Source organism: Anabrus simplex, chromosome 1 (genome assembly GCF_040414725.1).
Source record: "Anabrus simplex isolate iqAnaSimp1 chromosome 1, ASM4041472v1, whole genome shotgun sequence".
In the NCBI taxonomy this organism is placed as follows: Eukaryota; Metazoa; Arthropoda; class Insecta; order Orthoptera; family Tettigoniidae; genus Anabrus; species Anabrus simplex.
The window spans coordinates 717,544,983-717,568,395 of record NC_090265.1 but is presented as its reverse complement, the minus strand read 5'-3'; the positions used below and the strand labels follow the sequence as shown (position 1 = coordinate 717,568,395).

General features: G+C 39.7%; 1 protein-coding gene across 6 annotated transcripts in view; it reads right to left on the bottom strand.

The window, feature by feature from the left end:
* olf186-M (Ki-ras-induced actin-interacting protein-IP3R-interacting domain olf186-M) overlaps positions 1-23,413 on the bottom strand; it is a 389,935-nt gene that overhangs the window by 32,620 nt on the left and 333,902 nt on the right. For all 6 annotated transcript variants that reach the window (XM_067136047.2, XM_067136049.2, XM_067136048.2 and 3 more), the window contains one exon: positions 13,773-14,680. In XM_067136047.2, the coding sequence (XP_066992148.2) occupies positions 13,773-14,680 (908 nt within the window). The remainder of the gene's footprint in view (positions 1-13,772; positions 14,681-23,413) is intronic.

Sequence of the window (23,413 nt, the reverse complement as noted above, 5' to 3'; positions counted from 1 at the left end):
GGTACATTTTAACCTCACCTTGTCGCAAATATCTTCATTTAAGTATGCACCTGTCACTTTTTGTGACGTAGAAAGATCATTGTCTGCATTTAAGAATGTGCTGACAGATAAACGGATGAGGTTAAATCGAGACAATTTGGAGAAATTAGTTGTTGTACAATGTTTCAAAAGGAAATGATAATGTAACCATGTTGAACTGAATTTTGATAGTGTATATTTTCCCATTTATTGTGCCTGTTTTGCCATATGATAGTGTATGAATGCATTCATATTTTGAGATTTGTTAGTGCATGGAAATCCAGGAATCTTAACATTCCAAAGAAGGGTCCTCACTTGTTGGTAGATCTCTGTTGGCGATCTCTCTTGAGGCTAAGCTGTCTCCAGAGACTATACTGCAGAGGTAGAAGGAACTGTGAACACTGTCCCACTGGTGGTCTGTTAGTTAGATACTTGCTGGTTAAGCATCTCTATTCACCTACATCACCACCATCTCAGTCTCGCTGAGCTTGAGGTTGAAACTTGGTCGAGTCTTGACTGCATCTCCTCTTCTCTTTCTCCCCAAATAACGGTGTCATTAGCAAAGGCAAATGGTTCCTCTTCTTTTTTTTTTTTTTTTTTTTTTTTTTCCAATCTGCTCTTTTTGATAGTCTTATAGCAACAATGGGATGGGAAAGGACTAGGAGTGGGAAAGAAGCAGCCATGGCCTTAATTAAGATATAGTCCCAACATTTGCCTGTTGCAAAAATGTGAAATCATGGAACACCATTTTCAGGGCTGGAAATAGTGGGGTTCGAATCCATTATCTCCCGAATGCAAGCTAATAGCTACGCTATCCAAACCGCACAGTCAATTGCTCGGTAAAAACTTCCTTAACCCATTCACGTCAAATGAGGAGCTGTGGTCATGCGTGGTGTTTTGGCACATGAATCAAATGACGAGCTCAGCTCGCAATGACGCACTGCCTCGCTTATCTCTTTATATTAGATTCCCCTTGCAATATAATTTCTAACAATACACACTGTAGGGAACTAGAGCATATACTGTTGGTAAACAATGCTGTCTATATTTCTATGTGACATTGAATTTGTCGAATAACAGTTTATTTTCATCGCTTTTCAGTATTCATTATGCATACAGGAGAATCGTTTTCACGGTAATGTTGACGAGAGATTGAAAATGCTTTTAGACATTGTTTTAGATGGTGATTATGGCAATAATGACGTTTTGGGAAATGAATCCGAGTTCGAGGATAGTGATAGCAACAGTGAAAGTTACTGAAGTGAGCAGAACACTGAAGAAAGTGGGAGTGAAAGTGCTGCACCAGAGCTGGGGCAATATCTTTCAATTATGGAACACTTCAACCAACTTAAATCTACTAAGAAGTTTATTCCATCTCACCTAAAACACACCAAGATTATGTAAACTAAAACCAGCAAGTTCCAAATATTTTCAATGTCAAACATATTTTTGTTTCAACTATGTCGTACATCAAGTTGTTTGAATCAGGGCTGACAATCAAGTTCCGTGTTCCACGAACACATGGTAATAATTCTAAATTAGAACCAAGATCTTTCTTAAATACTAAGCATCTCAAGCCAATGTATAATTTCAGCTGATTACCAAATGTTTCATGTGATTGTGTGGTTATAATAATCAACAAGTTTTGTTTTTAAGAAAGGTTCACATATTCCAGTTGATTGTGGCAAGACCGCTTGACACGTCTATGCCGAGTTGTACAAACATACGACAGCATTTTTACTCATATCCAAGAACATTAAAGTGCCATGTGTTTCATATCAGTGTATAAACTTTCAATCAATATGTATATTCTCAACTACGATAGTGCATTTGTTTCCAATAGATTGAAACAAGACCAACAGTTCTATTCTGTGTTCCACGAACACATGACAATTTTTTGAAACCAAACCAAGAACTTTCAAATGCCAAGTGGTTTGTCTTTGTACATTCAGTGTATATATGTTTCATCTAGCTTAGTCAGATGGAGGCAGGACTGTCGAGCCCAGGAACATTCTTGAAATGCCAATGGTTTCATATTGTTGTGTTTCATATCGTATGTATATGTTTTCAACCAGTGCATGTGTTTCCAGTGCTCCGTGTCCATGAACGCGCAACAGTTTACGCCAGAACTATGTCTTTGTACATTTTGTTTCAATGTGTGTGTATTTCATCCAGTTTTTTCAGATAGAAACAGGAGTGTCAAGTCCAAGAACGCTCTTAGAGAGCCAAGGTTTCATATCATTATAAGTGTTTGTGTCATTGTTTGTATATATTTTCAACCAGTGCATGTGTTTCTAGTGCACAAGACAGTTTAAGCCAGAACTAAGAACTTTTCAAGTTCCAAGTGCTGCTTGCCATGTGTAAGTTACATTTCAAGGTAATGTCTTGCAACCCATTGATGTGTTTCCATGCAATCGCCTTTAGGTACATAATTTTTTATTATGATGATTGTTATCAGATTCCCCTTGATTTGATTTTCAACAAGAACTGATGATGACTCCAAGGGAGTCGAAACTGGTCTTCTTGTAATTTAATATATTTTACAATGTGCTGAATGGTGGAACATCCCTCAAACTCTATCCTATTAGTTAAACGTCAACACGGAAATGAAGATCATAACCTACGATCATCCGTAGCTGGAACATACAGCAGCAGGGACAGTGCACAGCCCTGCTGGATGCTAGTCTTGGTTGTGACCCAATGATGTGTACCCCTCTCCAATTGCCATGTACCTGATACAGCCTGGACTTTCCTTACAAGTCCTTCAGGTACCTTCTCTTTCACAAGAACTGCCATATATCTTCTCTCTTGCAACACTGTTGCATACCTTTTCAATATCCAGGAATGTAAGTCAAACATGCAAAATGTTTTATTTAACCCACCAAAATACTAAATTCCATTCACACACCCACAATTATTACTTAATTTGTACGCAACATAGTTATAGCTCTTCAAAAATTCTCATGCAAACTTGATTTATAAAATGAAAGAATCATAAATCTTTCATTTGAATATTTTTGGCATTTCAGTACGTTTTCATAGTGTGGAAAATTCTGAAGCAGTTCAGGGATGTGCAAAGCCATGAGACAGTTATCACATTCGCACTGACTAAATAAGGGGCTTTTATGGCCACAGATTTCCTCAAGTAATACTGGAGCTAGTTTCAGAGAATGAATTTTTTTGTGGTTTGCTGTCTTTTCCACTTTTGCCTGTTTCTTGCAGATTTTCTTTTTATCAAACCTGGCTGCACAACATCACATTCATCACTTTCAGAATTTTCTCATTCTCTTTGGTAGCCTTCTGCTGTCAACACCACCACTATCACTAAACAATCTTGTGGCAGGATTAAGACAGCCGTGGGGAATGGATGGAAATTTCTTAATTTATTGATTTTTTTTTTTTGTGTTGTATATTATCTGGTTTGGACTTTTGAACTGGGAAGTATTCTGTTTTGGAAATTTTTTCGTGTTGTATCAAAATTATCATTTATATGTGAATTTTAAATTTTTCTCTAAAATTGTGAAACAGCGTGTAGCTACATGCGCCATTCTAGAGGCACATTTCCTGTTGAGCAAAAGAACTCTCTTGAACATTTGTCAGCAAAAATTAAGAGACTTCTGACTGGTCAAAATAAGATCAAATGTAATTGGTAAATGTGAAAGTCGAGGATTGGTTCTTTTGCTGGTTGCACCATTTCCTGTTTCTCGATCTTACCCGCTCCTTTGGTGGGAGTAAGGTAATCTCTGCGTCTTTGATTTTTGACCATCCTAGAGAGCAGATGTGGTCCCGCATTGGTCCCATCATGGGATACTTGTCTCGGGGTAAGCACTGTTTATTCTCTAATTTCGGATATTAACATCATTTAAATGTAATAATTTCTTTCCTTACGCAGGAGTTTATCCTCGAGATTCACGTTCACCGTTAAAATGGTTGAAATGACTTCGCTTTTCAGTTAAGATCGTATACATTTTGTTTCGGAGGCAATTCCCTTCTCTTTTTTTTTTTTTTTTTTTTAACCTTGCAACTAATAATGTAATTTACTTATTCCTCTGGTTTGCCTCCCGTAGTTCTGTATCACCCAACACATGCACTTAAAATCTATGCTAATTACTGCAAGCATTTTAGGTAATGATGCAAGTTTTCTGTGCCTCTGTGTTAGGATGTTTTTTCCGACCTTGTGTAGATTGGGATTAGCCCTCATTTTGAATAGTCATGTATCACATTGGATACTTCTTTTTAAAGCTGATATTAAAACTTCTTTGGTGCATAGTGCATGTCTGCATACGTAGTTAACACTTAAATTTACCTTATAAATATCTTTGAGTTTTAGACATGATATAGGCTTTTGGGCTTATGCCGTGTCAAGAAATTAAGGTGAAATTACGTTGTTCTATCAGTTATGAGTTTTGCCTTGCTTCCTTTTAAAATATCTATAATAATAATAATAATAATAATAATAATAATAATAATAATAATAATAATAATAATAATAATAATAATAATAATAATAATAATAATAATAATAATAATAATAATAATAATGTTGAGAATATTTATACGTATTTATATGACTGTGGCTGAGCCACCATCAAGTAGCGCCACCTACACACTACGTTTTCTTTGTCCATTCTGACACGTCACGATTGTAATCTCCATGTCTATTGTTTTCACTGCATCCATCTGTGATTTACGTATGTAATAAATGGTGTCACTTTAATATAAACCGTGCTGATCTTATTACTTTATAAACATCGTGCCTTTTCAACAGGTTACGGGCCCAGAATGCGCGTCTGGAAAGTGATTAAATGTGTAGTGATAAAATGCACTGAAAAATAGACGCGTGAAAATATCGTGTCGCGCACGGTTGGCGAGGTTGAGTTAAACATTTAGCCAAGTGTCTTCTGCGAAGAAATAGTGTGTGAAGATGAACGCTTCAAGTATGGTGCGCATCGAGATGTTGTCGAAGGACAATTTTGACACGTGGAAAATTCACATGAAGGCTGTGTTAGTAAAAAATCGTACGTGGGCGAACGTAGCTGGGATGAAGGTTAAACCTGAACCGATCAGCTAGAACGCGGCAGCTATTACAGAATGGGAAGAACGTGGCAGTGAAGCAATGTCAGATATCATCTTGGCGATTCAACTCTCGGAATTGAAACAGGTAAAAGATTGTGTCACTTAGCGCGAACTGTGGCTAAAACTAGAGTCGATTTACCAATCAAAGGGGCCAGCGCGAAAAGCAGCATTATTAAAGCAGATCGTGCTTCAAAGAATGATTGAAGAAGGGGATGTACGCGATCATTTGCGGAGATTTTTCGACACCGTGGACAAGCTCAATGGTATGGACGTGGCAATCAACGATGATTTGTTATCCATATTACTTCTGTATAGATTGCCAGCCAGTTTCGAATACTTTCGGTGCGCGATAGAATCTCGCGACGAACTTCCAAAGCCCGAGGTATTACGCATAAAAATTGTCGAAGAAAGTGACGCGAGGAGCAGTGATCGAAACAACATGATGCAAAACTGTATGACTGTTGAACGAAAATACAAGAACAAGAATTATAGAAAGCCCACAAGCAAAGTCGATAAAGGCGAAAAAGGTGTGTCCACATCTCTTCATTGCTATAGTTGTAAAAAGATAGGTCATAAGGAGAAGGAGTGCAAATCGAGTAAAAATGATCATGACAATGCTCACAAGGCCGAAGGAAGTACCTCGCTATATATTACATCAGAACTGAACTCGTGCAAGTTCGTAACGGACCGCGACGCAGATACAGTGTGGTGCCTGGACAGCGGCTGTACATCGCACATGTGTAAAACTCTGGATTATTTTTCACAAGTAGAATCCAATGTTTCTGACGATTTAAAATTAGCGAACAATTCTACAACGAAAATAAGTGCAAAAGATGTTGTGACAATGTCAATGAACGTTGATGGTTGTGATAAAAGTTTCAACCTATGCGATACATTGTACGTAGGCTACCTGATCTGCGTACTAATCTACTCTCAGTCGGGAAGATCGTAGACAGGGGTCACCGCGTAGTGTTCGACAAAACATCCGCTCGAGTTACAGATGCGAACGATAGTACCTTATTCATTGCACACAGAAAAGACGGACTTTATTACGTTAATGGGTCGTACACCGAAGAACAGGGAAAAATTGCCCGAGCTGATGATACGCGCAAAGGGTCTCTTATGGACTGGCACATTCGATTGGGACATCTAAAAATAACGGATCTACGTCAGGCAGTGAAGAATAAAAGGATAGAGGGAATCGAAGTCATCGACAGAGAAGAGGATTTTGAATGTGAGATCTGTCTCCAAGGAAAGATAACACGTACCATTTTTCCGAAAAAGTCCGATAGGAGAATGGAACCAGGGGAATTGATTCATTCCGATATTTGCGGCCCAATGAGGGTTTCCTCGAATGGAAACGCGTGTTACTTCGTCACATTCGTCGACGATGCGACTGGATGGTGCGAAGTGAAGTTTCTTCGTCAGAAAAATGAAGTCGTTAATGAGTTTCAGGACTTCAAAAAACGTCTGGAAATACAGAAAAACGCGAAGATAAAGATTTTGCAGTCTGATAATGGTACGGAATACGTGAATTCCCAATTCAATGCACTGTTGAAAAACTGCGGGATCCCACGACGCCTGACGATTCCGCGTAACCCGGAACAATATGGAGTAACGGAAAGGAAAAACCGTACACTCGTCGAGATGGCCAGATGTTTATTAATGCAGTCCGAACTTCCTCCTTCTTTCTGGGCAGAGGCTGTTTCAACAGCGAATTACATTAGGAATAGATGTCCTATGAGTAAACTGGGTGGACGAACTCCTTACGAAGCCTGGACTGGAAAGGTTCCAAATGTTTGTAAATTCGAAAAATTTGGATGTGAAACCTACTGCCTAAATCGATCGCCGAACATAGGAAAATTCGACCCTCGGGGAAAAAGGGGCATATTCCTCGGATATGCGGAGCAGTCCAAGGGTTTCAGAATTTGGATACCACAGAACGAAAAGTGGAAATCTCACGTGATGTCAAGTTTCTGAAAGGAGACAGAAAAGAGCAAAAATACGATCTTGATATTTTTCCAAGTCAGCACCCAAATGCAGAGCACTTTGATGAAGATCATCCCAGAATAGAGCCAGTGCAGGTTGATCCTTTCATCAATGTAAACATAAATCCTAGAGATACAGAACGTACAGAAAGCACCAAACATCCGGATAGTTCTGAAGAAGAATTTCTTGGTTTTGAAAATGAACCAGAACCAGAAATACGACAATCTCGACATGCTCCAGGAAGACCAAAAATGATCCGTTCGGGAACACGAGGCAGACCTCGAAAGCTTTACCAGGAATACGATGGAGGACAAACTGATTCGGTATGTCAGGCTGAGGTTCCAATTCAGATGGCATTTTCAGGTCCAGAGAAAAATGAGTGGATGCTGGCGATGGCAGATGAATTTGTCTCTATTCTAAGAAACAAGACCTGGGATCTCGTAGACCGCCCAGAAAATAGGACGACGATTGGAAGTCGTGTAGTCCTTAGGAATAAATACGGAGCAAATGGCGAGATCACGAGAAGGAAGGCTAGAGTCGTGGCCAGCGGGTTTTCCCAGAGGCCAGGTAGAGATTATACTGAAACATTCGCACCAGTAGCACGACTCAGCTCAATGGCTATTGCGCTCGCTGCTCATCATGGAATGTATGTCCGACAATTCGATGTAACAACTGCATACTTAAATGGAATCGTTGAAGAGGAAATCTTTATGGAAGTACCACACTACACCAGAGAAATGCTCGAATTCATCGTGCCTTTTTCAACTAATAATAATAATAATAATAATAATAATAATAATAATAATAATAATAATAATAATAGTATGGCCTCAGCTACCATGTGTAGACATTTCAATTTGATGCCATCTGGCTGTCTGCCCATCAATTTCGACGTTCCATTTTACTCTAGGCCTATTAAATGGCAGAAGAGTAAACTGAAACTCTTGGGCATCTATGGCTGAGATTTAATTAATTTTGTCGGGTACACACCAAATATGTAACCAGAGATCTTTTACATGCCGACACCGTACGACATGGAGTGTCGAATGGACTTTTTTCCGCCCTTCAAAAATCCGACTACCTCTGCGGGGTTTGAACCCGCTATCTTAGGATCCAGAGTCTGACACTCTACAACTGATTCACAGGGGCAACTTATTCAAGGGTAATTACAGTCTACATTTTCTTCCTTCACAAAGGATACATTCCATTTACCTCGCAGGGTTCCATGCCGCTTTCCACATCTATTTTGTAATTTTCATGTTTCCCAACCTGTTGTTTACGTTTGGTAGTACACCGCTTCTGTTGAACCTTAAGTTTATTTTACTGTTTTTAATGCGTTCATAAAATGTATTATCATTATTTCATTTACGTAATCTAGCAGTTCAACCGTTTACAAATCTGGCAAGTCAAATTCATTTTCACTCCCACATCAGTTTCAGAAATATCAGTGCCTACTAACAACTGCCTTCTGTGTGACATGATTACTGCTACTGCCCTAGGGCTGGATGGAGACAGGTGTGAGAGAGTTTCACTTTTAATATTGAATAGAACAAGAAGTAGTCAAGATAATCAGATGCAGTTTGTTTTGCGAGATCATGCCGACTGTTGGGAAAACACGCGAAAATGTGCTCAAATCTGATCAAGCTCATGTGACACTCTCACATAGTATGGGGCTGTGGGTATATGCCAATGAGTACGGTATCACTTGTAGTTGTTGAGCAATAAAAATAAAAATTCACTTTAGATTACTGAAAGATATGCTCCCCACCAGAACAGCAGTGAATACGTGAAAATAGGTCTTAACCGTTTGCATTCCTTTGTCAAGCAGGACTCAAATGCAGTTGAACCTCGATATCTCGAGCCTCCATTACTCGAATTTTCAGTATCTCGAAGTAACTTAAATGTCCTGACCGTTTGTCCTATTCTTCACGTGTACTTATTTCTCTATTACTCAAAATTCGGTTACTTGAATTTCTCGAAGCAAACATTTCCTCCCTTGAAGCAAAAAGTACGGCATTTGTGGTTTGTGAGGAAGAGTTAACAAGTAATGAAAGGCCTACATTGATGCTGCAAGCTAATATGATGGGAACAAAAACTTCTAATGATCGGAAAATCGGCGAAGCCCCGCTGTTTCTCGGGTGTGAATTAATTACCGGTCATGTACGAAAGCAACCCCCAAAGTCGCACATGACAAACTTCATTTACGAATCATGGCTGTGTTGTATTGACATGAAGTTGCAAAGTGAAAAGAGGAAAGGTTAACAGTATCAAACAGAAGAGACTATTGGATTTTTTCCAAAGGTTTTAGCGGAGGTATGTTTCTTGTTTCACTACTGTATGTACTGTATTCTGTCTTTTAAAATGTTATCCCCCTGTGGGTGGGGGCGGTAGAATAACACCCACGGTATCCCCTGCCTGTCGTAAGAGGCGACTAAAAGGGGCTCCAGGGGCTCTGAACTTTGGAGCGTGGATTGGCGACCACGGGGCCCTTAGCTGTGTCCTGGCATTGCTTCCACTTACTTGTGCCAGGCTCCTCACTTTCATCTATCCTATCCGACCTCTCTTGGTCAACTCTTGTTCTTTTCCGACCCCGACGGTATTACGTATGGAGGCCTAGGGAGTCTTTCATTTTCACGCCCTTCGTGGCTCTTGTCTTCCTTTGGCCGATACCTTCATTTTTCGAAGTGTCGGACCCCTTCCATTTTTTCCTTCTGATTAGTGTTATATAGAGGATGGTTGCCTAGTTGTACTTCCTCTTAAAACAATAATCACCACCACCACGGGGCCCTTAGCTGAGTCCTGGCATTGCTTCCACTTACTTGTGCCAGACTCCTCACTTTCATCTATCCTATCCGACCTCCCTTGGTCAACTCTTGTTCTTTTCCGACCCCGACGCTATTAGGTTTGCGAAGGCTAGGGAGTCTTTCATTTTCACGCCCTTCGTGGCCCTTCTCTTCCTTTGGCCGACATCTTCATTTTTTGAAGTGTCGGATCCCTTCCATTTTTCCCTCTGATTAGTGTTATATAGAGGATGGTTGCCTAGTTGTATTTCCTCTTAAAACAATAATCACCACCACCACCACCACCACCACCACCTTTTAAAATGTTACTGCAATAAGGGTTATAATTAAAGTGATGCCGTCAAATAGAGTTTGTTTGTATATTTCTAATACTGTTAAAAATAATGTATTCAGTATAAGCCCATAGATACATATGATTCAATTATGTGCTATACATACTCAAAAACGGTATTCTCTATATCGAGAAATTTCAAAACTCGAAATAAATTTTAGCTCCCGAGATGATTCGAGATGTACAGACAAGAAAGGATTTCCACCTTATCAATACTCTGGAAATCCTTTCTTATCTGTACATGTGTAATCTGTCAATACGGAAATGAAACTCATAAATCAACATGATTTGAGATATCGATGTTCCACTGTATTAGCCTTCTGCCCCGATGTTGAATCCTACTCGACATGAACGCAAACGCAACTTGTACTTTCAACACTCCTATGTTGACTATGCTGTGTCTGCGCCATCTACTGGAACCCACACAAAAAAAGAAAAAAAAAACACCTTTTGTATTTTACGATAGCTCGCAGGAATTCTGAAGGCTTAGTAACTCTCGTTCTTGAATGTTCAAGAGAGTTTATGACACGGTCTCTTTGTAAACATGGCTTCACCCTTGTCTTCCCTCATGGATTCTGATCATTTACAGCAGTTAGAGGTCAGTGAAATCTGACTCGCTGGCTGAATGGTCAGCATACTAGCCTTCAGTTCAGAGGGTCCCGGGTTCGATTTCCGGCCGGGTCGGGGATTTTAATCGCTTCTGAATAAATCTTCTGGCTCGGGGACTGGGTATTTGTGCCCGTTCCAACACTCTCCTCTTCATATTCACCCAACACACTACACTACCAACCACCACTGACGCAACAGTGATTACATCCCTCCATATAAGGTTGGCGGCAGGAAGGGCATTCAACCATAAAACAGGGCCAAATCCACATGTGCGACACAGTTCGCACTCGCAGCCCCACATGTGTGGGAAAAGCTGTAGGAAAAAGAAGAAGAAGAGGTCAGTGAAGTGATTATGACGAATCGGCTACTGACCTCAATGATTTATTAGTGCACAATATAAGCTATGTAGTAAGAGTGATAATGAGACAGGAAGTGGTAAAACTCCTCCGTACCCAAGGCACCAGTAGAAGTATGATGATCACATAATGAAAAATGAACTTATTTTGAGTGGTGGCTGTAAATATTTTTCATGTAATATAATTCTGTTGTTCACTCCCTACAGCTGTCCACGGTGTAGGAGTTAAGTAGGAGTTGAGCGCAAAAAGCAATGGGTTCAAAACGTTAATACAGACCAGCGAGCTTCAAGCGATGAAAAAGTTACATTTTCTTCATTTGTCTAATAGTAACTACATATTTCAAATTAAGGCCACTGAAGCATGTTTGGTCAAGCATATTTAAACTTATTGTAGCTGCAAGCAATGTACATAACCTTGTATATATCACCATCATCATCATTCAACAACTCCATTTTCGCAGGTGTGGTTCACAAGCACTCGCCATTAGACCATGTCATGAAGTTTTTGTTTCTTCATTTTCCCCCACTTCATATCCTCTGATCTCACATTCTATGGATCATCTCCTTGGCCTTCCAACTGGCCTCTTTCCTTTCACTTCTGTATTGAAGTAATGCCACAAAATTTCATCAAAAAGCTGCTGCCTAGCAGATGGAGCAGGAGACAGCCAAAGGCTAAGAGAGATAATCCTGACAGATGATATATTGTAGTTCCCATGGAGAACTTGAAATATTTGTCCTGAATGTCCAACATAATTAGTCCAATAGTGAAAATGATACATTTTCCAGCTAACTCATTCTGGTTGGCAGCATTTTATCCCAGTGTGCCAACTTTGGCGCATGAGTTGGTTAAGTAGCACATTCATTCCAGACAAATATTTTAAGTTCAGTATAGAAAATGAAACCTGTATCATTTATGCATGTGTTGGGAATGGCCATTCAGAATGGTTTAATACCACACAGAATGTCCAATAAGAGAGCGCACTCTCACCATTGCTATTCATTACTGTCATGGACAGTATTCTTAAAAACCAGAAAAGAGAACTACACATATTGGTGTTTGCTGACGACGTAGCCATCTGGGGGAGAGACAGAGGTAGAGGTACAAACTAGACTGAATGAATGGACAGTAAAGTTCAAATAGTATCACATGAAAGTTAGCACAACAAAAACTGTTGCACTGAAAATGAGTAGGAAAGATACTGACTCTCACATAAAGCTTCAAGGTGAAAACATTCATTGTGTACATGTATTTAGATACTTCAGGAGTATGATTTCCAGCAGGGGTACTGCAGAAAAAAAAAAAAGAAAAAAAGTAAAAAGAGTGGCTAGCAGTTCCAACTTCTATAGGCTCGTAAGACATCTACTTTGAGATAACAAGTGCCTGTGAGTACCAAGATGACTCTGTATAGGCCTAAGTCATACTTTGTGCCCATTCTCACATACAGTCTAGAAACATGGACACTGAAATAGAGAGAAGTTAGTAAATTACAAGCATGTGAAATGAAGTTTCTACGAACTACCCTCTAAGAAACACGCAAGGACCATGTAAGTAACGATGACATCAGAATGGAACTGGAAGTGGACTCGACAGAAGAGAAGCTAAGGACTGCCAGACTAATATGGTATGGACGTGTAAAGCAAATGCCTGGCACAAGAACAGCACGTGCATGCCTAGAATCAAGGGTTGAAGGAAGGAGGCCAGTGGGAAGACCTAGGAAACGATGGCTACACCAGCTGAGAGTGGTGGTGGTGATTATTGTTTTAAGAGGAAGTACAACTAGGCAACCATCCTCTATTTAACACCAATCAGAGAGAAAAAATGGAAGGGGTCCGACACTTCGAGAGATGAAGGTATCGGCCAAAGAAAGACAAGGGCCACGAAAGGCGTGAAAATGAAAGACTCCCTAGCCCTCGCAAACCTAATAGCGTCGGGGTCGGAAAAGAACAAGAGTTGACCAAAGGGGGTCGGATAGAATAGATGAAAGTGAGGAGCCTGGCACAAGTAAGTGGAAGCAATGCCAGGACTCAGCTGAGGGCCCCGTGGTCGCCAACCCATGCTCCAAAATCCTGAGGCCCCTTTTAGTCGCCTCTTACGACAGGCAGGGGATACCGTGGGTGTTATTCTACCGCCCCCACCCACAGGGGGATACACCACTGAGAGAGGATGTGGAGAGAAGAGGAGGGAATTGGGAATCAGTAGTGAGAAAGAAGGCATTTCTGGACAGACAACGATGGCGAAGCGTTGTTCAACACCACCCTACCTGGCACGCTGGAGGGGTTCTATGATGATGATCTTCATTATCTATATCACCTGATGAAGCTGTTGATAGTGCTTCACCCATTGAACGGGGACGGTAAGCCTTGAGCAAACTCCATGGTGTTATTCAACAGGAGTAGGCTCTGTACCAACACCAGTTTTTACCCTCTCCCTACCTCACCATCATTATCACCAGCACGCATCATACAAGCCCAACATGTCCTCAAACACTGTCAGAACTAACAGCCATATAAAATAAATAAATAAATAAATAATAAATAAATAAACAAATGCAGCAAACAAACATTTATCACACTAAAATAAGTAAATATTTACCTCTTCCATCTCAAAGGAGTCACCCCGAGGATCTGGAGCAATGTTTAGATGTGTATTGGTCTCCATGAGCTCCTCTTCCGAGATGTGCTGCTGTCTCTTCAGACTGCCTCTGCGGCTCACAGTGTCTTCCGTGTCCGGTCTGAAAACGGAGTCAGCTTTCTCCACGTCACTTCCTTTTTTAACTTCTGCATCCTCGTCGATGGATTCATACTTCATCTGTTGGTCTGGACTGGTGGATGGGAGATAGAAGCGTGACCTATGGAACTTGCTTTTTAAAACTGGACTGTCAGGGGTCACCGAGTCAGACTCCCAACTGCTTAGACTAGTGGAAGACATGCGTTTGCCAATGGTAGAATGTAGAGGTCGATCGGCAGGGTTTGGAGATGTTGGTTCCATAGTCTCTGTGGAACTGTCTGGCACAAGCGGTAGTCTGGAGTGACGCTGTAACTCAAAATTGTCGCTGCGATCGTCTATATCACTATCGCTGTCGACACTAGTCAAACTGAGGCTGGTGGCAGATGACAACACAGAGTCTTTGTGAACGAGCGGTTTCGGCTTCGTAACCTCGATCATTTCTCCATCGCAGCCGAACGTGTAGGAACGATGACCGATCACCATTCTCTTACGAGGCACCTCTGGAGACTTGGCGCCTTGACTCTCGAGGAAGCGCCGGTTGTCATCATTTAGAACACTGAGAGTGGCTGGCTGTCGCGAGGGAATTGCACCCAGCACACTGGTGCGCTTGAGAACACGTCGTGCCACACTGGAGAAACGTTGTTTACCTCCTGTCTGGGGAGGCGGTGATGCCCGATCTGGCGTCCCCCCGCTGGTGCAACTCTCCCGCTCATGTTCACGGAGCTTCTCCATGATCTTCGCAACAATTACAGATGGTATGGAGTCTGAAGAACCTACAGCCAGAACAAAGAAAAACATGAAGCACACAGGAACAAAAAGAAAAGAAAAGAAAACAAATAAACAATAAATATAAACAAACAAACACATAATAGGAAGAGGAAAATATAACACATTCAATACAACACGTGCAAGTTTTCTTGGGCGCTTGGTTCCCCAGTTTTCACTCAATACGTTTCGGTCAACTTCATGTGTGGAGTTAGAGCTCGGCCGGAAAGTCATGACACCAGAATGTGCATGGAGCAAGCCAGGCTAGCAGGGAAGGAGAAAAGTGGGGGGTACATCAAGGTGTTGATGGAAAGAGTGAGACAGCAAACTCAGCATTCTACAGTGAAGTTACCAGCTGGACAGCCTGTTAGAGACTGAGCTGACACCCCTCAGGAGGACTATAACAGACAAGTCCATTCCGCAGACTGAAACTAAGCCTGTGTGTCAAGTGCCATGACTTCCCAACTGAGCTCTTGCAATCGCTGACCGTCCCAATGTCTTACGGTTTTACTACAGAGTTTTCATTTGTCCTGCTTGAACTGCTAATGCTTTATGTTCTGTTGATAACAGCGTGTATGGGCTGGATCAAATTTGTTACTTTTATTGACCTGTCTCAGTTTCATACTTGCTTTGACGATATGAAAGTGACTGTGGTATGAGCGATACTAGAAATACCATTACCGGACAGGTTGGCCGTGCGGTTAGGGGCGCACAGCTGTGAGCTTGCATCCAGGAGATAGTGGGTTCGAGCCCCACTGTCGGCAGCCCTGAACATGGTTTTCCGTGGTTTCGCATTTTCACACCAGGCAAATGCTGGGGCTGTACCTTAATTAAGGCCACGGCCGCTTCCTTCGCATTCCTAGCCCTTTCCTGTCCCATCATCGCCATAAGACCTATCTGTGTTGGCGCAACATTAAAAAAGAAAGAACATTCCTTATGGTGCCAGTCCCTGTTATGAATGGTGTGAAAATGCCACTCATGTGGTCAGTTGGTGCGTGCATTTCAGTGGGCATGGCAGACTGATATGTAATAGCTACTTCTGGATCGGTGAGGAAAGCAATGGGGAAACTATCACACTCCTCATTTACCTAGTACACCTCTTCACTGAGGCCTAGGCCATCTATGACAGCTGATTCCAGAGCTGTTAAGGATCAAATCGGCCTTCAGGCTGAATACTCAACAACATGCAAGTGAATCATGTATCTGTTATGGTTAATAAAGTCCTTTCAACATATTAGACGTTCAGTAAGAGGTAGAAGTGACATTCTTGTTAAAAAAGGGTTTATTGCAGAGTGAAGTATGTGATTATCATTTTGGAACAAATACTTAATTTTCAAAAACATAGGCAATCTCAGAAGTGAAATCTCAAGCAAAATCTAGTGTGGGTAGAATACTCGGAGGAGGGTTTTCAGCGTGCTGTGTGACAAGACAATCCCAGCCAAATTGAAAGGGAGAGTTCAGAAGGTAGTTGTGAGACCTGCATTCGTGTATGGAGTGGAAATCTGTCCTGTCACCAGAGGGCTGCTGTTAGAGATATTGTGTTGTAGAGATAAAGATGGTGAAATATTCATATGGACTGACAAGAGAGAGATAGGTGGGGGGATTAAACACAAATGGAAAAGCAAGACTGAGGTGGTTTGGCCATGTTAAGAGGAGGACAGAAGATAATGTAGGAAGGAGGATAATGGAGATGGTAGTAACTGGTAAGAGAAGAAAGGGAAGACCCCAAAAAGGAGTTGACTAGACTGTATAAAAGGAGGATATGACAGAGCTGAACCTACAGGAAATCCTGGTTACAGACAGAAGCAATTGGAGGGAATTCATCCGCACCAGTGACCCCACTAGAGTGGGAATAATAAAGCTGAAGAAGAATCCAATATGGCATCGTGTAGCAGAAGTTTTCTCAAAACTGATTTGTCTTGTATATACTGTATTTTCATTACAAAAAATACTGCCTAAAATAAGGCTGTGTCTTATGGTCCGAAGGTCTATCATACCTAGACACTGAGAATACGTGATTTGTTACATTAATGCTCAAAATATTCCTTACAATACTATCATTAATTGACTCCTTTTATTACTGCAGTTAAGAAACAGCGACATTTGACAGGAATGTGAGTTGCCAAGGAATTCCTAATAAGACAGCTCACAACTCGAGCGACAGAGATGCACTTTCTGCGAATGATCGTGGGTAAAATGAGAAGGGGCAAGATAAGAAATAAAACAATATGAAACACGCTACAGATCAACCCCCTAAAAGAAACTATGGAGAGCAATAGGCTGAAACGGTTCGGCCACGTCAAAGAAATGGGACAAGAAAGATTACCAAGAAGAGCTCTGGAATGGATAGAATCTAGAAGAAGACCAATTGGAAGACCATGAACAAGATGGAAAGATCAGGTGGAGGATGATGTAAATCAAAGAGGACTACAATGAGAGACAGTGATGAACGACAGACAGTGATGACCGATAGACTGCGGGAGAAAAAAAAAAAGAGAAGACTGGAAGAGGCTTCTAGCAGAAGCGTATCGTGAAGAAGAAAAGAAGAAGGAATGCACTACCTACCAGTAATTTGTGTTTATACACAAATTAAATTACTTCTGTAAAATTTTGTTTGAAAATACAGTGAAATTATCTTTTTCCTTAATATCCAAAAGAATATGGTATATTATTATATATAATGTATGCCGAGTTTTCAGCCCAAAGTTTGGTTGGATCCCCAACTGCACCACCATCAGCTGTCAAAGACAGCCTACGCCTCACTGGAGAGGTGTACATGGGAAATAAGGTGATTTCCTCCCCCAAGCAAGAAGTTATTGCATATCAGTCTGCCAGCCTGCTGAAATGTACACGACAACTGATCCTGTAAGCAACTCTTTCACACTGTTCATCACAAGGTCTTACTAGTGCTCAGTACCTTTCATAGTGTGAAAGCCAAGGACGACAAAAATGAAAGTAACAAACATGCTCTTGGCCATTAAACACACTGAGGCAAAACACTGGCAACCAGGAATAAGTTAACTGGAAAATTTATAATGTCCAATCACGGACCAATTATATAGTTTTAAAAATGTACTCATTCGAGACAAATATTTTAAGTTCCCTATGGGAATCAACAACTATATCATTTGTTCATGTTGTTAAGACACCACAGGTTGACTTTTCTTTAAAAACAGTTCAGTCATATATATTGTGCATGCATCAGTCATTTGCATTTATATGATGTGTCCCATCCTTCTTTTAGATCCTTGACTTTGGACAGAGCATTGGCACATTTAAATCTTTCCCGTCTTCATTTGATCCAAAATCATTTTACCTGATATGAGGATATAGTTTATCAAGCATTATGAAATACGATACCACAACGCATTGAAGCTATCTCTAGAAGCGCCAATATGTTGGTAGTGAATAGCATTATTACGCTGCAAATGACGAGCGTGATGGTCACTCAAACCTTTACCTTCTAACTGAATGCCCCCGACACCTGGCAACTCACGAGTAACTATAGACTTGCAAATCACCTGCTACGTATCACGAAGGTCAAACTACTCCAACAATCTACCGTAGTGAAACACAGAAAAGCCGATCAACACAAGTTTGCTACAGCAGTCCACCGGAGTGAAAAGGTTAATACGAATGGCAGGCACAAATATCTACAGCACAGCACTTTTTCACATTTGCCTCCCCTAATTCTATTTACTTTTTTCCTCCTTTAAATGTACAACAGAGTATATATTGTTCAGACTGAGCTCAATTTACATTTCTCCACCTGTGGAAAAATAGATTAACCACCTAATCAATATCAATACAAAATATAATCTAAAAAGAAATTTATCTAACATATGTGGACATATTTTGTTTTGAATTGTTTCAATCATCAAGATACAGTAGAAACCCGCTTAACCAAACTTCCCTTAACCAAAATGCTCTGGCAAAACTGTATTTTAATATTTTGTTTTTACCTTCTCGTTCTTAGCCGTCAATATTAGTAATTCTCTTGCTATATGTGCTGAGAGCTACTAGGCAAACCCTATTTTTATATCATGACTTATACCAGAATGCACGTGTAGCATAAAACAAAAAAGTTTGTTTCTTACCATCTAGTTCGTTCCATGATACATTTTTTCTTGAATAAGCAGGAATTACTACTACTACTACTACTACTACTACTACTACTACTGTATTATTCGTCATGAAGATTATGTAGAATGTGGTTAACGTTGCTTCACTTGCAGGAGTTTCATCTTGTTTACTGCTCGGACTATACTGCAGCTTCTGTTAGGAAACCAGTTAAGTCCAGCAACCCTTCTCCATTCATATTTTTCTTTCACCCAAGGTTGTTCCACTAGCCCTGCAGTTTTATACTGTAGTTCCAATGCTTTTCTTACTCTATTACAAAATAAATTGTTTCATTATTTCTGACTGCTTTGCACTTTGTTGAACAAAGTAATGAATCTACACCAGCTGATGTATTGTTGATTAAACAGTGGCGCGACATAGCTACACGACAGCGCTGCACCAAGAAAATTCAGGAGAAAATCACTGATTTTATACAATGAGTGACATTATGTAAAGACTTTAATGTTAATATACAGTATGCACCTTTGCTTAACAGAGTTTATGCATTTTTATTTCAACATTTAACTTCCAAAAATATTTGCCATGTGTCATCCGAAAAAACGCGTCAACCGAAGTGGCTCCGCCCCCTTTATTTCGGATAAACGGGTTCTACTGTATATGTCATTACTACATATATGATTTCCTTTAAAAAGTGTTTATGTGCTATTAATCATTATGCTAAACGTTATATTAGTTAGGTTCCAAAATGGGTAAAAGTAATATATAAGTAAATACAATGTAAATTTTAATCTTATAGCAGTTGTATAGTATTATTTGAAGTGATTCCACATACTGTAGGCTATATGAGTTGACCATGTTTGTAAGTACAGAAGATATTATAAGTAGAATTTTGTAAACAATATAAATTTATTAAAGATGAGGTGTGTGTTTAATAGAAAAAAATGTTAGTGTAAATTGTATAATACTGTATTCTAGGAAAATGTCTTCTCTTGTTAATTTAAAAATTAGTGCCTGGTAATAATGTATTTTAGTGTACCATTTACCAAAAGGTAGACACCTCGTTTGCAAAGAAGTGTTTTGATTTGATTTAATCTTACTTAACTGTTTGCGTCCTGATGTTTACTCCAAGAGCCAAAACATGTCCACATATGTTAGATAAATAATCTTTCTAGATTATATTGTGTATTGATTAGGTGGTTAATCTACATATTTTTCTCATGTTATATAGTCAATACGGACCAGTATGAGCATGATTACTTGTAATTTCTCCAACTGTTTCGTTCTCCTTGGTTGGTAGCACTAGGGAAATGAAAGCCGAAGTAGCACTAGTTTCCCTCCCCTGTCCTCAAGCATATAATATGCCTCTGAAATCTAAGTCAGAATGGAAACAGAATTGAAAATGAGATGTATTCCAAAAGAAGCTACAACGAGTTGTAATGGTGATCTTCAGCTGAGAACATTTTAAGTGTTAGCATGCAGAAACACAAACAACAAGGATCATGCCTCTGAAATTCTCGTTCAAAGAGGTTCAGAATTCTCGAGTTACAGCATGTTTACTTACTTTCTCGCAGGAATCTTGTCCTCACTCAATGTGAAAAAGACTTATTGAAGAAAAAGCACATAAGATAATAGTTTTAACAGAATGTATTTCAAACAATGGTCAGATTGGTCACCTTCTCTCACAAACATAACAATATCAACAAGTTAAAACAAATTTGGAAATTCTTCCCAGCAGTATTATAATATGTGTAAAACACTATCAGAGGAAGTAGCAGAGCTTACAACAAGTAGACATTGGTCCATGGCACTTCAGCTACAAATAAGAAGCCTGTTCGATAAGTAACTGAACTTTGAAAATAACTCTTTACGGAGCCTAGTAAGCTTTTATCCCTTATGGAGGCAGTCTCGGTAAGCAATTTGGGGTGCTACACACAGTTCCGCCTGCAATTTCAGCTTTATCAAATCGTTCTTTCAATTTGGGGTATAGGTGTGTTTGCTTGTGTAATATATTCTTGAACTGCATGTAGATTAGAAGACATGATCTGGTAGAATAACAGGCTTCATGCCCAGAGTCACACCATAAAAATAAATAAATAAAAAAAATTAAAATAAATAAATAAATAAATAAAAATATATAAGTTTGTCAGGTGAGTAGCCTAGGGTGGATGAGCAGTACAGCCGTCTTCATGTTTGTCAAAAATGTACAAATTAAATTGAAAAAAGTTATATAATGGTTCAACCTTTCCAATACATGTAGAATTATAAATATAATGTTACATTACTAGTTGATTATAAGCAGTACCAGTTTCGACTACTGTTCCAGGTCATCATCAGCCGATCACATAAAATATAAAAAACAATGCACAGGAAAATAGTGTATAGTGTATTACACTATTAAAAATGTAGAAATGTAACTTAAAAGCTTTTCAGTCTGTCAAACCCACAAGTTCAATTACACTATAACATAAATGTACAAAAATGCACTACTCAACAGGGATTTTTGAAGTTTGAAGATGCAGAACTGTGACAGTATCTTCTATTAACAACTTTGTTTCTCTCTTTGTTCTTTTCTGCATTGAACTGGGTATTATAATATCACTTATGGTTCAGATCATTATAACATTTAAATTTATACCTTACAATAACTCAGTAACTACGTGAGCTCTTTCAAGAAATCACACGCTGTGTAAATGTGATTCTCAACTGTTCTAATATTATGCTTTTTAACTTTTTTCTCACAATTGTTTTTTATGTCAACTGTTCTGCATCTCCAAACTTCAAGAATCTGACTGCCCTCCAAGAACGTACGTCTCGCTTTATTTATATGATTGATCCTCAATCTCTTCAAGATTTTAAGAACTTTCAACATGCAGTGCTACTGCTAAAAGTGTTATAATACTTCATAAACTACAACTAGTGGAAAATTTATACATCACCTATTATTTTCCTGTGCATTGTTTTTTATATTTTATGTGATCAGCAGATGATGACCCGGAACAGTGGTCAAAAATGGTACAGCTTATAATCAACTAGTAATGTAACATTACATTTCTAATTCTACATGTATTGAAAAGGTTGAACCATTATACAACTTCTTTCAATTTAATTGTGAACTCAGTTCAATACGGAACGTAATGAAATTGTCTTTAAATTAAAAATGTAACTTAAAAGCTTTCCAGTCTGTCAAACACACAAGTTCAATTACACTATAACATACCTGTAAAAAAATGCACTATTGAACAGGGAAATAAAATACACACTATTAAACAAAGAACGACATGTTTCATTCTTAAAAGAACATCATCAGATTCTATCAAGTCCCACTGAATATTTGGAATACATCGTCTCCACACCAGCATACAACGCATTAAGGCAAGTTCCAAATTTCAAATTCCTAGGTGTTTTGACAAAAAGAAATATTTCCTAATATTGAGTGTGACTTGATAGAATCTGATGATGTTATTTTAAGAACAAAACATGTCATTCTTAGTTTAATAGTATGTATTTTTATCCTAGTTTAATAATGTGTTTTATACATGTACAGTGCCGGCCAAAATTTTTCGAACAACCATTGAACTGTTAAAGAATGGAAAGAGATTAAAAACAAACAACATACCTATGCAAGGAATTGATAAATATAATTATATTCTAAAACTAATATTTTACAAGAAAACTACGTTTTTACATTACATCTGAGCAAGAAATGGCCGGCCCTGTGGTGTAGGGGTAGTGTGCATGCCTCTTACCCGAAGGCCCCGGGTTCGATTCCCAGCCAGGTCAGGGATTTTTACCTGGACCTGAAGGCTGGTTCGAGGTCCACTCAGCCTACGTGATTACCTAATTAGAACTGAGGAGCTATCTGATGGTGAGATAGTGGCTCCGGTCTCGAAAGCCAAGAATAAGGGCCGAGAGGATTCGTCATGTTGACCACACGACACCTCGTAATCTGCAGGCCTTCGGGCTGAGCAGCAGTCGCTTGGTAGGCCAAGGCCCTTCCAAGGGCTGTAGTGCCATGGGGTTTGGGGTCTGGTTTGAGCAAGAAATAGACAATATGTACACATTTACTCCCACAGATCACCAGAACACATCCAACTCTCTTTTCATCAAAGAACCCCGCCTTGCAGCAAGTACACTCGTAACTATACTCTGCATTCTCAGAACCTGCATTCTGCTGGATGTCCCATAGCTTTTCCGATGAAGAAACACACTCTTTTCAGGCTTGTCGATCCAAGTTCTCCCACAGCAGCTCAATTGGATTTAAGTCTGGGGATTGGTGGGGCCATACCATTAAAGACAATTCCCAGAGCTTTATTTGTTTTGCAGATAATACATGCAATATCGAGACGTGTGTTTGGGGTCATTGTCTTGTTGGAGGACAAACCCACGTCCAGTAAGTTGCTGTCCAGGCGGAAGAGCATAACGAGATAGGATGGAATGTTAGCCGTTTTTGTCCAGTGTTCCTTGAATTCGGTGCAGTGTACCAACTCGAATGAATGTGAAACAACCCCAACCCATCACAGAGCCCCCTCTATGTTTCACTGTAGGTGTTATACAGTCAGGATGCATTTTTCCAATGCTGAACTTCGAACATAAACTCGTTGCCGTTGGCCAATAAACTTTGAAACTTGGTTACAGTTAGATAATCTGTCATTAAACAATCA